Source organism: Halyomorpha halys, unplaced genomic scaffold (genome assembly GCF_000696795.3).
Source record: "Halyomorpha halys isolate HHAL.00 unplaced genomic scaffold, Hhal_1.1 Scaffold266.1, whole genome shotgun sequence".
Taxonomy (NCBI): domain Eukaryota; kingdom Metazoa; phylum Arthropoda; class Insecta; order Hemiptera; family Pentatomidae; genus Halyomorpha; species Halyomorpha halys.
This window is the reverse complement of record NW_027114321.1, coordinates 35,532-50,754: the sequence shown is the minus strand read 5'-3', so window position 1 is coordinate 50,754 and position 15,223 is coordinate 35,532. Positions and strand designations below refer to the sequence as shown.

The window sequence follows — 15,223 nt, the reverse complement described above, 5'->3', positions numbered from 1 at the left end:
ATATTAAAATACAACAAATAAAAACAAAAAATGAATAAATATATTAAAATAAAAAATAAATATGTAGAAAATTTAAATAATAATTAGTTTTTATTTTTCCTATTACCACATTGATTATTTTGTAGCCAGATTGTATTTTGAAAAATGAAAATCGGACCATCCGTTCAGGAGTAAATAGAAAAGTAAATTCTGGTGCGTCCCAGGAAGCGGTACATTTAGCCTTAAGCTTAACGACAAAAGGCTCAGTTGATGATAGATGCTGAGAGCGTGTTAGTGAAGAGCGACGCGCAAGTGTACTGGGCACCATGAAAACATAACGCGAACGACACTTTAAAACATGTTACGACTAGACACTTAGTGAGGATGAAAGGTGTGAGGATGCGTCGAAACGATTGTTCTCCCGGTTATGACGGCGTGGGCGCTTACGTTTAGCAGAACCACGTTTCCCAGGTTTACGAATCAAAATGCTCCGACTGGAAGCGGCAGCATCTTCCCATATGAGGAGCGAAATGCTGACGGAAGAAGCGCTATCGGAGTATGTCCCCATCACGACCTTGCCAAGCACCGTTGGCAGAAAATATAGGTGACTATCCCCGAAGGCCTTGGTGGGAGCACCAATAACGAGGTGGGGGTACAGGTCAACGCCTATGAGCAAAGCGATGGGGCCGGGAACACCGAAGGAAGGGTCGGCTAAAACGTGGTGCGACAAATCGATGACTACCCTTGTAGGAGTCGGACGTCTGGGTAAGTCGGAGGTTATCCGTTCAACTACGAGGGCCCGGACCCTGAAATTCGCGGTGTCGTCGAGGGTGGACGAAGTTTAAACGTCACTCAACCCTTAATATTTTCGATAGGAACATCTCCCATACCGGCGATACCACCGCCAAAGGGTTGGAATTGACCACCAATCCGTGTCGCTAGTTCGGCAGCCACGAATGTGTACTGGCTACCAGAATCGGCAGTAACCGTGCGGGCGCGGAACGCTTGGGCCCTTGCAATACTGCGCATGCAATGCCCTCAGTGATTGACTTATATAGGTCACTCACTATATTTCATTTTCTGTCATATTGTTCAATTTAGATTCAATGCTTGTTTTTTCATTTTTTTTAGACACTTCTTGCATATCTTATATTATACATATCTTCTAACCTACATGATATTATATTCCATCTTTCACTGTTTCCAATCTACTACCATCTAATTCCACGATTATCAATCAATTTTTTTACTATTCAATTATCAGTTATCAATTTTTTATCCTTTATGATTCAATTCAATATTTTATATAATTCCAAATTTGTTTGTATACCATTCCTTTTCAATTTTATGTTTCTCTAAATGTTGTTATCTTTTTTGTTCTATAGACCTGATGAAGACCTGAAACTAAGGTCAAAACGTCCGCAAAAAATAAATAAATATTGTTTTGTTTATTTATGTTGTTCTTTGCTGACCGTAACCCCCGACAAACTTCGCCAATCATTAAAAATCATTTATATATAAAAAATAACTATTTACTCATAAAAGAGGATATTACAATATGTGTACATATATATAGTCATATATACTCGTATAGACATAACATATGTTGTTTATATGTATGTATTGAATACATCATAGGAATGAAGTCCGCATACAGTGCGAATATTAATGCTTAATCCTAGACAGTGCCGGGGACCAAGCCCTCATAGATAGTTCACGGGACGAAGTCCTCGTACATAGTTATAGGGACCAAGTCCCCACCGTTGGAAATAGTAAAAGTTTACGTTTCAGAGACTTGAGTAAATGTTAAGTGATCGGCCCGAAGTGGAATACTTTATAATAATTACGTAATTATTCAGTGAAGACGGAATTCAGCTTCGGAATTTTAGCTCAAAAGGAAATCGTGAGTTTAAGACTCCATGACATAAACTTTTTTTTCTGTCAATTTCAGGATATTTAATTTTTTTTTTGCACTAAAATTTTCTTTTTAAATAATACCTATAGGAAATATTTTATTTTAAGTTCTGTTTGATTTTTTAAAAATTTATTTTGTTAATTTGCACAATCTAGAGATGCATCTTTTATTTTTGCATTCATGGTGTTATTTGGAATTTTTGGTTAACTAACTAAATAAAAACTTATTTGTTGCTATTATAGCAAGTTGTTATAGAGCATGATACTGGGAGATGCCAGCATGGAGGAAGGACCTCCATCTCAGTGGCACATCAGGTGACCCATCCCATATGGGGTGATTGAAGTATTATCCACAGGTCAGCGAAGTATTACCTCTCTCATCAACCCATCTCACAGCAGGAATGTCATCTCCCAAAATTCATTCTAGCGAACTAACTATATTATATTACATTTGGTTTACTCCCCCCTCCACTAGTTATTTTACTTTTCTTCAATATATATTATTTTATTTTATCAATAATTTTGTTTTTATAATTAAATCCTAATTAAATTTATTTTTTTATTTTAAGGCAATGCCTGGGAGCTATTCCTCATTAGGCATTGTCAGGGACCAAGTCCCCTCAGTAATACTTAGTCTCAGTTAAGGCAATGTCGGGATCAAGTCCTCATTGGCATTGTCAGGGAGCAAGTTCCCTAAGACAGTATCTAATTTTATTTTTTATCAAACTATTAAGCTCTGAAAATTTTACGATCACCCAGGAAAGCGGAACCAGACTTTTTATTTAATACAGGCTGGCAGTGTTTGTAAGTTCAATTTTTGAACCCCCACTGCTGCCACAAAGAGTATAGGCAGGTTCCCACCACTTGTTGGGCTCTGTTTATGAATGATTCTTTGGGGGTGGAGCTTTGAGTAGCCAATGAGAAAATAGAGACTGAGAGATGACAACCAATTGGGGAGAGAGGGACTTAGCAGTGAGAAGGTGGAGGAATTGGGACTTCAACCTGGAGGAGGAAACTTCAGGCTGGGATGTGCAATAGAAAACTTTGATGATAGGAAGAATGTGTTAGGTAGATCTTGGACATCAAAACTTCCAGGAGACCCTTAATAAAGAGATGATAGCCAACCACACACCATGGCATGCAACACCCACCCAGATAAATTAGGTATTCATACATAATATAACAACATTTTATGGCAAACCATCTATCCGGATTGTGTAGTTTTAAAGATCATTTTACTCAATACCACTCCCTCATATATTATATATTTCAATGGTAATGTTATTATATACAGATATATAATTGGTAAACATAATAGCCTTATGGACCTTTGGAAAGGTAATCCCATAATAATAGTTTAAAAGACTCAAATGATTTTAATTAATATTGTATGAAGCTTGCCTTCAACTGAATGTCACACACGCATTCACTTATGGTTGGCTGTTTGGGTTTGAGTGAACTGTATATAATTCATAGTAATGATGAAATTAAACATGATTAAATGAAAATAAAATTCTATCATATAAGTTATAGGTGGTGTAGGGGGTGGGCAAAACGATATGGTTAAAAGGGTTAATTAATTGTGAATGACTGGGCTATGGAAAATTGTAGAAACAATGAGGTGGTTGACGATGATATGGATGTTAACTATTGCTAGGTGGACTTACTCCACTTACTTCCTTCTTCCCTCCGCAGTCCTATACCTCTCTCTCCTCTGCTGCTAGGAACCACTCCAGTAAATATTCTCACTCATCGTAGATTTTACTGATGAGTGAACAAAGAAGAATTGCAAGATGGCTCTCTCATAAGCCTGGGTAACTTCTTCTCACCATAGAGGGTGCTGGAGGAGATGAATTTAGACTGTTGGCCACATGGGGCGCTAGTATTGACTACATTATGGCAGCCCCTCCAATTCAACCTTATGGTTGCCGTAGGTTACCCGGAACATACCAACCACCTAAATCGCTCCGGGTGATTTACTTAATGATATGCAGAGCAGGCTGCCACAGGTAGGCTGAAATTTACAGAGAGAGAAGAACAATACAAAATAAGGTCATGCTTATGCACAGCGTTTGAATGTAAACGAAAATGAAAAGGTAACTTTACATTCTAAACAATCCTTGAAAATTACTTGAGATAGCTTGTTTAGGCTAATTTAATGATAAAAAGAAGAAAATATGAGTAAGAAAAAAAAGGAAATTAATTGCTGTATGAGATAGAGAAAAAAAAAATAAACAAAATGTGTGCAACTTCCAGGAAGGATGGTGAGGATGTGTCCCCCTACCTTAACAATTCCTACTTGGCAAAAGGGGATGAAAACTAAGTAACAACTTACTTAAGGGAACTAAAACACACTCCTTGTGTGTGAATGGATGACTAAAATAACACAATGAATCCTACTCTGAAAGAATAAAACAATCCATCATTTCGCGTCATCTTCTGAACGGTGGATACTGACGTCCTATGATGCGAGGCGTTTTCGAGGGAATAGGAATCTTCGGTACAGACGTGGTTTGCGTTGAAGACGAGGATCGGTGAAGCGAATTCGTGGATGAAATGGATGTGGCTGCTGAACCTCCAGATAATCTTGTGCTGATATGTTAATTTGCTGATGTGACATCTTTGAAGGCTCTGAAGGACCGTCGTAATGTCGTAGATTTACACCGTACGGTGCTCTGGCGAGTTGGATGAGGAGCAGTGAATGAAAAAGGTGGTAACTTGTTGCCTCCAGAGATCGTTGGACGTGAAGAAGACGAATGAATTTTTACCAGATCCTCGTGAGAATTCGATACAATGAGAGCTGATTTAAAGAAAAGAGAGCAGGGCGTAGGATGAGTCAAATTATGAACAACGCCGGAAACGACCAAGCCGACGACTGTTGGCATAAAGTAAAGTCCATCAGTCAGGGTAGGGAGGTCAAACGAGGACCCGTGGGTACAAGTCCCCACCGATTAATAGATCGACTGGACCTGACACCTAGAAACGTTGGTCGGCTAAAGGATGGTGCATAATGCGGTTGACGACGGAAGAAGGAAGATTGAGATTTGGTAATGACGACGTGATGCGGTGTACTACCACCGATGAGAGGTTATATTCTCCTTTACTAGAGAATGGGCGTATGGTACATGAAGTGGAGGCTTTGAGATGCGACCTCGAGACGGCTGACTCCCCAAGACTTGTGATGCAATGATCGATGTTTGAAATGTTAGCGCCAATCTTGTGTGCGAGCGCGCTGGAAATAAATGTGTGCTGGCTTCCGGAGTCCAACACAGCAAGCCCATATGAACGTCTCCACTCTTCGACTTGACAAGAATGCATGCAGTGCCCAATAGTACCATGGTGTCCGTGAATGATGATGGAATGGACCCGAAACCAATGAAGATCTCCGTAGGAGTTGGTATATTCGACGTTGTATCGACTTTAGTCTTCGCTTTGTTAGCTGCTTTGTCTTCTTCCTGACGATGGATCAACGCGTGGTGCTTCTTACAGCACGTCCGACATCATGAGCACGTCCGAAATTATGAGCGACATGTGGCCACCTCATGGCCCTTAAGAAGACAATTCCAACATACCTTGAAGGTTCGGACGCGTTCAAGTTTCTGGGTAAGAGCGAGCTCATGAAAAGCCTCGCACTTGGAGATCAAGTGATCTCCCTTACAGAGAGGACATCTAAGTTCGGCAGCTCCTTTGCCCTTCTCAGTTTTGTTCCGAGTTGTTCGAATTGCAATTTAAGTATCCTTGAGATTCTTGAAAGAGGGTGTGGAACAGGCTGCGTGCAGGGGAGACGAAACTGTTGGTTCCGCTGGAGCGCTCTGGTGGTTTAGAGTTATCGGTCTCCTGTGACATGCGAATAGCGGTTTTCCTCTGCCGAACGAATTCGATCACCATGTCCACCGTGGGGAACTCTTGGCTGGACCCCAGATACAGTTCGAACTGTCTTCTGGTCTCTGGGTCCAATGACAGTGTGGTGAGCAGGAAGTCGGCAGGATCTTTGAGTCGAGTTGTCCACAGACTGCCGAGTAGAGAGGACATGTGTAGAGTGATTGAAAGTTTTCGATTCGAAAGTTTCTCGTGTACCAAAACGTTGGTACAGAAGTGTTTTTGTGCGGAGTGAAATTTGAACAAATTCCACCGAGTAGTTTTGGCGGAATTTAGGAAAAGAGTGGGGCCACGTCGTGGTTTTCACCCCACATGACGGTTATTAACGGTATCAATTTGTGCAGCAGACAGTTGTATAGAGCACAAAAAGCTGAGAAAAATGAATACCTACACGACCCCAATCGGAGGACCCTAGGGAGAGTAATACATTTTTAAAGTTTAAAAGTTAAATTGGTTGTTGGAGTGGTGTCGCGCCGTGTACCTTGCCCTAGAGGGGAAGGTCTATAATCAAGGGAAGCTTAAATATTCCTTCTGGGCCCATATCACGGTCGGAAATGAAGAGAAAAGTTTGACAATCCCGGATACTTTAACGGTGGGCGAAGAAAGAAGCGGGCCTTTGATGGTAAATCAGGAGACTTTAAGGATGGAGCAAGATGGAAAAGGGTCATCGATGGACTTGTCGGTGACTTTAACGCCCGACAAAGAAAGTAGGTGGCAATCGAAGGAGAATATAATGGTCGAGAAGGATGTGGATGGGCCCTCTTGGGGACACGTGGCCTCAGGAATGGTAGTTTATGTTAAAAACCATCTAGTCGCTAAAATCAATATAATTACGACTATGACTGCAACAGAAAAGTCTGAGGTGATGCGTGCCAAAGTATGGGATGGGAAATGCAAGAGGAAGATCTATTTCATCTATAGCCCACCGGGTAACAAGCTGCCTCTTGAAGATCTTTTGGAAGACTGGAATGACCACTCATTACTGATGGGAGACGTTAAGCCGCACTCATGGATTTGGGTTTATAAAACGAATAATCAGGCTGGTGATGTAGTTGAAGATTTTATCTATTTGGTACAATGTGATTTCGTAGATAATGTGTAGAAGCAACCAACATTTCTCTCCTATAAAGGAGACTAGACGCATCCTGACATTGTTCTCGGCCATCCATCACTTACGCGGAAAATAAAACACGGTCTCATTTCACCTCTGGGTGGAGCTGGTCACAAAATCCTAATTATAGAAGCTGAAAGTCGAACATTACGCACTGAACACTAGGGATCTCGTTTTCCTCATTGGAATCTGAAAAGGGCAAGATGGGAAGATTACAGGAGATATACGAACAACATGATAAAGGAGGACATTCTGGCCCAAATGAAGATCAAATTGCCCAAACTCTAACAAAAATAATAAATACCCTCTGAAATATTCCTCGTGGAAAATTTAAACGGTACTAGAATATCGAGCTAAATAAGTTAAAGAAGGAAAAAGACGAAGCTCGTCGCCGTGCAGAGAGAACAGGGCTAAGGTCAGATATGGTGGTGCTAAGAAAGACAAGTGCCCATTTAAGACATGCCATTATCTGTTCCAAAATACAAACGTATAATAATTTTCTGAAGGAGATGGACTTCAGGAGGGATGGAAAGAAGGCTCACGCTTTTATTTCAAGAGTAAATGGAGACAAAATTACAGAAAATGAGCCTATTAAAATAGGAAACAAGTTAGTTACTACTGAGAAGGATATAGCTGAAGTGTTTTGCAAGAACTATTGCAAGATCAGTAATGTTACTCTCCCAGGAAAGATTAAAAACCAAGACTTATTAGAGAATCCGGGTCGCTTAAATTTAGATGATAGCATGCTTTTCTGTTCACCCTTTTCAAGATTGAAACTGGATGTTGCCCTGAGCAAACTAAAAATGGGGAAGAGTGCTGGTCCAGATGGTCTATTGCCTGAATTCTTGAAAAACTTGGGAGAGAAAACAAAAGACATCCTTTTAAAATTTTTAAATTTTACGTGGAGAAGCCATGTCCCAGTTCAGTGGAAGAAAGCGCAGATACTACCAATCTTAAAAAATGGATAACCAGCTGACGATATCAACGGTTACAAGCCTATCTCTCTCAGGAGCACACTCTGTAAACTGGTTGAAGGAATGGTTATAGCACGTCTACAAGAATATCTTGAACCGAAAAAACTTCTTTCAGACAAACAGGCGGGTTTCAGGAAGACAAGAAACACGGTTAAGCAGGTCATCAGGTTCTCTAAGGAAGTGAAAGATGACTTCCAAAGAAGACAACATACACTTGCAGTGCTTATTGACTTCCAAGCTCCTTTCTCTTCTGAAAAACTGTGTTTCAAGTGTTTAGCCTTAGTGCAAAAAAACATGCGGTTCATTTATATTTTGAAGGCGAAGAACTAACCAGAACTGAGAAAGCATGCTATTGGGATCACGCTGGACTCAAAGCTGAAATGGCTAAAACAAATCTATAAAGCAACTCGGAAAGGGCAATAAAAATTAAAGCTGATGAAAAGGCTAACAGGGACTAAGTGGAGAGCATCCCAGGACGTACTTAGTATGGCATACAAATCCTACGTACGGCCTAATCTGGAGTATAAAGCTGAACTTTTAATAACCGTAATAAGTTAGACAAAGTTCAATATCAAGCATTACGCATAATCACTGGTGGTGTGAAATCGACTCCCATCACAGCTATGGAACTCCAAGCAGATCTTGAACCACTACAGGATAGGAGGGTGAAATCTGCTCAGTGCCTTTATGAAAAGCTTATGCGACCAGAGGAACACTGGTTGGATTATCATAAAGCGAATGAACGACTTAGTGAGAGATAAAATGGCGTAATATCCCACTTCCTGTGGCGTAGGAAAAAAAAATTTCACAGGAGGCCGACAACTCTAAACCATCAGGGCCCTCCAGTGGAACCAATCAGAAACAGAGGTTCATCTCCTTGCACGCAGCCTGTTCCACACCCTCTTTCAAGAATCTCAAGGATACTTAAGCCCCAATTGTCGATGTCGTACGTGCTGTAAGAAGCACCACACGCTAATCCATCACCAGGAATCAGACAAAGCAGCCACTAAAGTCGATAAAACGTCCAATAAGCCAACTCCTACGGAGACCTTCATCGGTTTCGGATCCAAGGCATCGTCATCCATGAACACCATGGTACTATCGGGCACTACATACATTCTTGTCAAGTCAAAGAGTGGAGATGTTCATATGGCCCGAGCTGTGTTGGATTCCAAAAGCCAGCTCACATTTATTTCCAGCGTGCTCGCACACAAGATTGGCGCTAACATTTCAAACTTCGATCATTGCATCACAAGTCTTGGGGAGTCAGCCATCCCGAGGTCGCAACCCAAAGGCTCCTCTTCATGTACCATACGCCCATGCTAGTAAAGAAGAATATAACCTCTCACCGGTGGTAGCCTTCAAAGATGTCACATCAACATATCAGCACAAGATTATCTGGGGTTCAGCAGCCACATCCATTTCATCCACGATTTCGTTTCACCGATCCACGTCTTCAACGCAAACCACGTCTGTATCGAAGTTTCCTATTCCCACGAAAACACCTCGCAAAATAGGGCGTCAGCATCCACCGTTCAGCAGAGAAGATGACGTGAAATGATGGATTGTTTTATTCTTTCAGGGTAGGATTCATTGTATTATTTTAGTCATCCATTCACACACAAGGATGTGTGTTTTAGTTCCCTTAAGTAAGGTGTTACTTAGTTTTCATCCCCTTTTGCCAAGTAGGAATTGTTAAGGTAGGGGGACACATTATATTATATACCAATTATATATCTGTATATAATAACATTACCATTGAAATATATAATATATGAGGGAGTGGTATTGAGTAAAATGATCTTTAAAACTACACAATCCGGATAGATGGTTTGCCATAAAATGTTGTTATATTATGTATGAATACCTAATTTATCTGGGTGGGTGTTGCATGCCATGGTGTGTGGTTGGCTATCATCTCTTTATTAAGGGTCTCCTGGAAGTTTTGAAGTCCAAGATCTACCTAACACATTCTTCCTATCATCAAAGTTTTCTATTGCACATCCCAGCCTGAAGTTTCCTCCTCCAGGTTGAAGTCCCAATTCCTCCACCTTCTCACTGCTAAGTCCCTCTCTCCCCAATTGGTTGTCATCTCTCAGTCTCTATTTTCTCATTGGCTACTCAAAGCTCCACCCCCAAAGAATCATTCATAAACAGAGCCCAACAAGTGGTGGGAACCTGCCTATACTCTTTGTGGCAGCAGTGGGGGTTCAAAAATTGAACTTACAAACACTGCCAGCCTGTATTAAATAAAAAGTCTGGTTCCGCTTTCCTGGGTGATCGTAAAATTTTCAGAGCTTAATAGTTTGATAAAAAATAAAATTAGATACTGTCTCAGGGAACTTGCTCCCTGACAATGCCAATGAGGACTTGATCCCGACATTGCCTTAACTGAGACTAAGTATTACTGAGGGGACTTGGTCCCTGACAATGCCTAATGAGGAATAGCTCCCAGGCATTGCCTTAAAATAAAAAAATAAATTTAATTAGGATTTAATTATAAAAACAAAATTATTGATAAAATAAAATAATATATATTGAAGAAAAGTAAAATAACTAGTGGAGGGGGGAGTAAACCAAATGTAATATAATATAGTTAGTTCGCTAGAATGAATTTTGGAAGATGACATTCCTGCTGTGAGACGGGTTGATGAAAGAGATAATAATTCGCTGACCTGTGGATAATACTTCAATCACCCCATATGGGATGGGTCACCTGATGTGCCACTGAGATGGAGGTCCTTCCTCCATGCTGGCATCTCCCAGTATCATGCTCTATAACAACTTGCTATAATAGCAACAAATAAGTTTTTATATAGTTAGTTAACCAAAAATTCCAAATAACACCATGAATGCAAAAATAAAAGATGCATCTCTAGATTGTGCAAATTAACAAAATAAATTTTTAAAAAATCAAACAGAACTTAAAATAAAATATTTCCTATAGGTATTATTTAAAAAGAAAATTTTAGTGCAAAAAAAAATTAAATATCCTAAAATTGACAGAAAAAAAAGTTTATGTCATGGAGTCTTGAACTCACGATTTCCTATTGAGCTAAAATTCCGAAGCTGAATTCCGTCTTCACTGAATAATTACGTAATTATTGTAAAGTTGAATGTTGACAATCGTTGAATTATACTTTTGTGATAATTTTGCTTTTTATATTTAATGCTGTTAGCACATCGCTTTTTGGAAGTTGTGTATATTTTAAGTGTTTACTCTGAAAAAAAAACTGTACTTCCAGCAGGTTTTAAGATTTTTCCTCACATCTATGATGTTAGGTGTCCTAAGCTCACTGTCATACCATGGCTCTGTAGTTTTATATACTTAGTCTTCAGAAAATTTTATTAGTTTTTAATTTTTAGCAGTTTGGATTATATTAAAAACAAAATTATCATTTAGTTCACTAACATTAAGTGATTTAAGAGAATCATTAATGCAATTTGACATATTGTCACGATAAATCATTGACAGACAAGTATTCCACAACAGACAAACTAATGTTTTATGCCTGTGTTATTTTAGAGCATGAGTAATTATTAAAATCATCTACACAAATATTCAAAAGTAACGAAGTCGGGAAATGATCTGAGGCAGTATAAATTTGGGATATATCAAAATCGTAAAAGATGGGGATAGTATTCACATGACAACTAGCAGCATCCAAATTTGAGGTTCCCAGTGAACTGCTAAAAGTAAAATTTGCCCTTTAATTCCCAGCAGATCTTCCATTAATAATATGAAAAGAACTTAATTCTACAAATATTTTACTCTTTTAATTGCATGTTTTATCTAAACTTTTCATGACTTAAATAGCTTTTTGTCAAATAAAGGCTCATTACCCTAATTAAGATCAGAAAATAGGCAGTTAGCATCCCCAACAATTATAAACAGAATATTTCTGTATTTATTGATAATTTTATTTATATTGGTTTCAAATGATGTTGAAAAAAAGATAAGATCTATTGATGGTTAACTGTAAAAAATGCCCAATATAAACACAAACTTATTACACTTAACCTGAACAAAAATCCAATATTGACATTTCTCTACAACAGTAATATTATAACAAGATGAATCATATTTAAGAGCTAGTCCCCCACTACCCCATCCAAAATATCATTCCTTAATGGCGAATGCCTCAATAACATCACAATTAGAAGTAGTGAATGGAATATGAGCCTTAGATATATATTTTAAAATGTGTGTTTCCATTATACAAAGTAACTGATTTAAACTGTATAGTTTAGCTTTATCATTGATATTTTTAAAACCATTAATTTTCCAGTGCATAATGTTTACTGACTTAGCACCATAGTCAACTAGTTAAGCCTGCTATTTGTGTTGACAGTGATAAAGCTCCAACAACAGACCTGCTGGTGGTGGAGATGGTGCAGCGATACACTCTCTATAATAACAATTCTGGTGACTTCCAGAGTCACCAGTTGTCAGAGTTCTCTCACTGTTTTGGTCCTTGACATTGGCTCTGTCAGTAACATAATATGTTGTCATCAAGGGCTTATTGTTAGTACTAATTTCAGTATTTAACGGAGACTCATGCTGCTTAGCTAAAGTGATTTTGTTAATTTCATCATTCATTAATACATTTTTATAACTATTTTTGTCCTTAAATAACCCATTGAATTCCATCTTTGATCATTTTGATCTAAATATGTGTTAATTATATAGTTGATTGGGAAGTGAAGATATTCTGTCATGAAATCGAAATTGCTCTAATTTTTTATTCACTTTTTTATGTTTGGTCATTGAGGCTGGTAGTAAATTCAGATAACCTATCCTCACTCAGAATTGCCAGCAGTTATTCAATATCGGATATTTAGTATCTTTAATTTTGAAAAACTCGTTTTTGTATGAAATGGTGCTGCCAAAACTTTGCAATCTATTAATATTCTAATATATAAGCTTCCCATTGGCTCTTTCCTCGGGTTTTTATGAAAATATCATTAGCCTAAATGTTTCCTTTTTTTCCATTATCTTTTGTTTTTCTAATTAGCCATTAAATGATATTATTATGGGTCTTGACTTTTCATTTATTTTTTTCCTGAGCCTGTAACAATTGTTAGTTGAATTTTCTTTCAAATCAGTCTCAACGTTGGATAATGCTGAATTGACAACATCTACAGTATTTTCTGAAGTGAAGTCATCTTTTTCAGGAAGATTGAACATTATTATATTATTTTGTCTATCTTTCTTCGCTAAATAATTTTTTCTTTATTTTAAAAGGATGTTTGTTTTTTCAAGCTCATGTGCCTTGTTTTTTTAGATATTTGAGTAATTCTTTATTTATCTGATGTCATGTTTTCTAATAGAGTATGCTTCTTTTCTAAGAATTCTTTTACCATCTTGGTTCCATTGTTGTTATTAAGAATTTCCATCAAAATTTATTGAGGCGTGACAGGTTCCATTATTTTATGAAATTATCAATTGTTGTTTGTACTTTAATGAAAACTAAAAAACTGATCAGTTAATTTGAATCAGATAAAACTGGTTGGAGGTAGATTTACCAAACCAGCTTAAACGGGCAACTTTCCTGCCTCAAATCCAGTGCATTCGCGGATTAAACTAATCAAACTTATGTCAGTAACGTCTTAATTCTTCTCTTTTCACAGACAATACAATAAAGAACCACATGGTGTACACCACTCTAGGGTAAATATTGAGCCAATTTAATCAACTTTAACTTAAGTGGACACAAAATAATGTAGACACAATATTCACTCTATCGCGGCTGGTGGCCAACTCCACATTTGTAAGTAGTAACAAATATTTAGAGAATAGGAATAGAATAATCAGTGTTTGTATTAATATATGATATAAAAGTGTACTAAGTCAAGCATGATAAAGAACATAAAATACTTACAGGGCGTAATAAAGGCTGCAATCTAGTCAAACACATCACTAAAGCTTCAAGTAATACAGTATCATTAAAACTTTCAAGAGCTTTTACCAAAATGCGAAGCAATTGCTTGATATCTTGATCTGTGATAGTTTTGGCTGGAAAAAAAAAAAAAATGAAACACTTGCAGAAAATTAAATATTACTATAACAATGTCATTAATACATACAAATGCAGCCAAAAACAATAAGAGCTCGAGGCTGTAATGCTGGATTGTGGCAAAAGGCAAAATTTTTCGCAAGACATGTCCATGTATGCAACCAATCAGAATCAGGAATATCTCGCATACAAGCCTACAAATGCAAATTCATGAAACTAAATTAATAAACAATAAAAAATAAATTAAATCAATCCTTGGAGTTTCATAGTACAATAAAATCTGTGAAACAACTAAAGTTGCAGATTTAAGTAAACAAATTAAATATTTCTTTTTTATACAATAATTATCACAAAAGTATTTCTAATTTAAGATAAATATAATCCATTTTTTCTTGATTACTTACAAAATTGGGATAACTTAGAGTTTGAAAGAAAAAACAAAATGGGGAAGTATTCAACTAATCTATATAAAAAGATATTGCCAAAAGTTGACAAGGAAGACTTCATTGGGCTGATGTGGTGATCACTATGCATGAGTTACTCCAAAATCACAAGAAAAATCATGACAGAGGAGCTGCAAAGAATTAAGAGATTGGATTGACGAAGGGCAAGATAAACGCACAGTAACAGATGTGAGAGCCTTGCTAGATACTTGGAACTGGACTGCTGCAGCAAAAAATGGAGCCATCTGGTAGAGGTTACAAAAGAAGCCATAGACTCACTAATGGGTGTTGCACCATTTTATTTTATTTTCTGGTAAATGTTTGGTTGTGATATAGTTTAACTGAGCTATCTTTATTATTTCTCTTTCTGGTTATTATGGCAAAGTCTAAGAATCAAGATGCAATCAAGCCAATAAAATTAATTTTTTATTATATTATTATAAATACAAAATAACAAATACATAAATAACAGATAAATGATAGAACATCATAATACTAAAATAATAGCCAGTTAAAGTTTAAAATAAACAGCTGTACCTCCATTATTTCAAGCAAAGCATCAGTAATTACTTCTAAGGATGTCAATGAGATTCTTTCTCGATCTGGAAGATGTCCTGAAAAATACCTTTCAGACTGTAACCTAAAAAAAATATACATAAGTGAAACTCCTGCACATTAGAAGTGAAATTTCTAAGGTTCTAGCATTTGTTGACAATTTTATTATATCACAATTAGTATTAAAATAGAACTAATTTTACATTATCTTCATTAAGAAAGAGCTAATGTAAATTTATTACCACAGTTAAAATGGCATTGGGCATTGTCAGCTAGGCCATACCATGTTAATATACGTGATTTATTAGGTAAATTATAAGGTGGAGTAATGATTTAAAAATTATATATATA

General features: G+C 37.4%; 1 protein-coding gene across 4 annotated transcripts in view; it reads right to left on the bottom strand.

Annotated features, from left to right (window-relative positions):
- Nf1 (neurofibromin 1) overlaps positions 1-15,223 on the bottom strand; it is a gene marked incomplete at its 5' end in the record, with an annotated part of 128,258 nt that overhangs the window by 94,419 nt on the left and 18,616 nt on the right. For all 4 annotated transcript variants that reach the window (XM_067051513.1, XM_067051514.1, XM_067051515.1 and 1 more), the window contains 3 exon segments: positions 13,740-13,873; positions 13,945-14,068; positions 14,855-14,957. In XM_067051513.1, the coding sequence (XP_066907614.1) occupies positions 13,740-13,873; positions 13,945-14,068; positions 14,855-14,957 (361 nt within the window).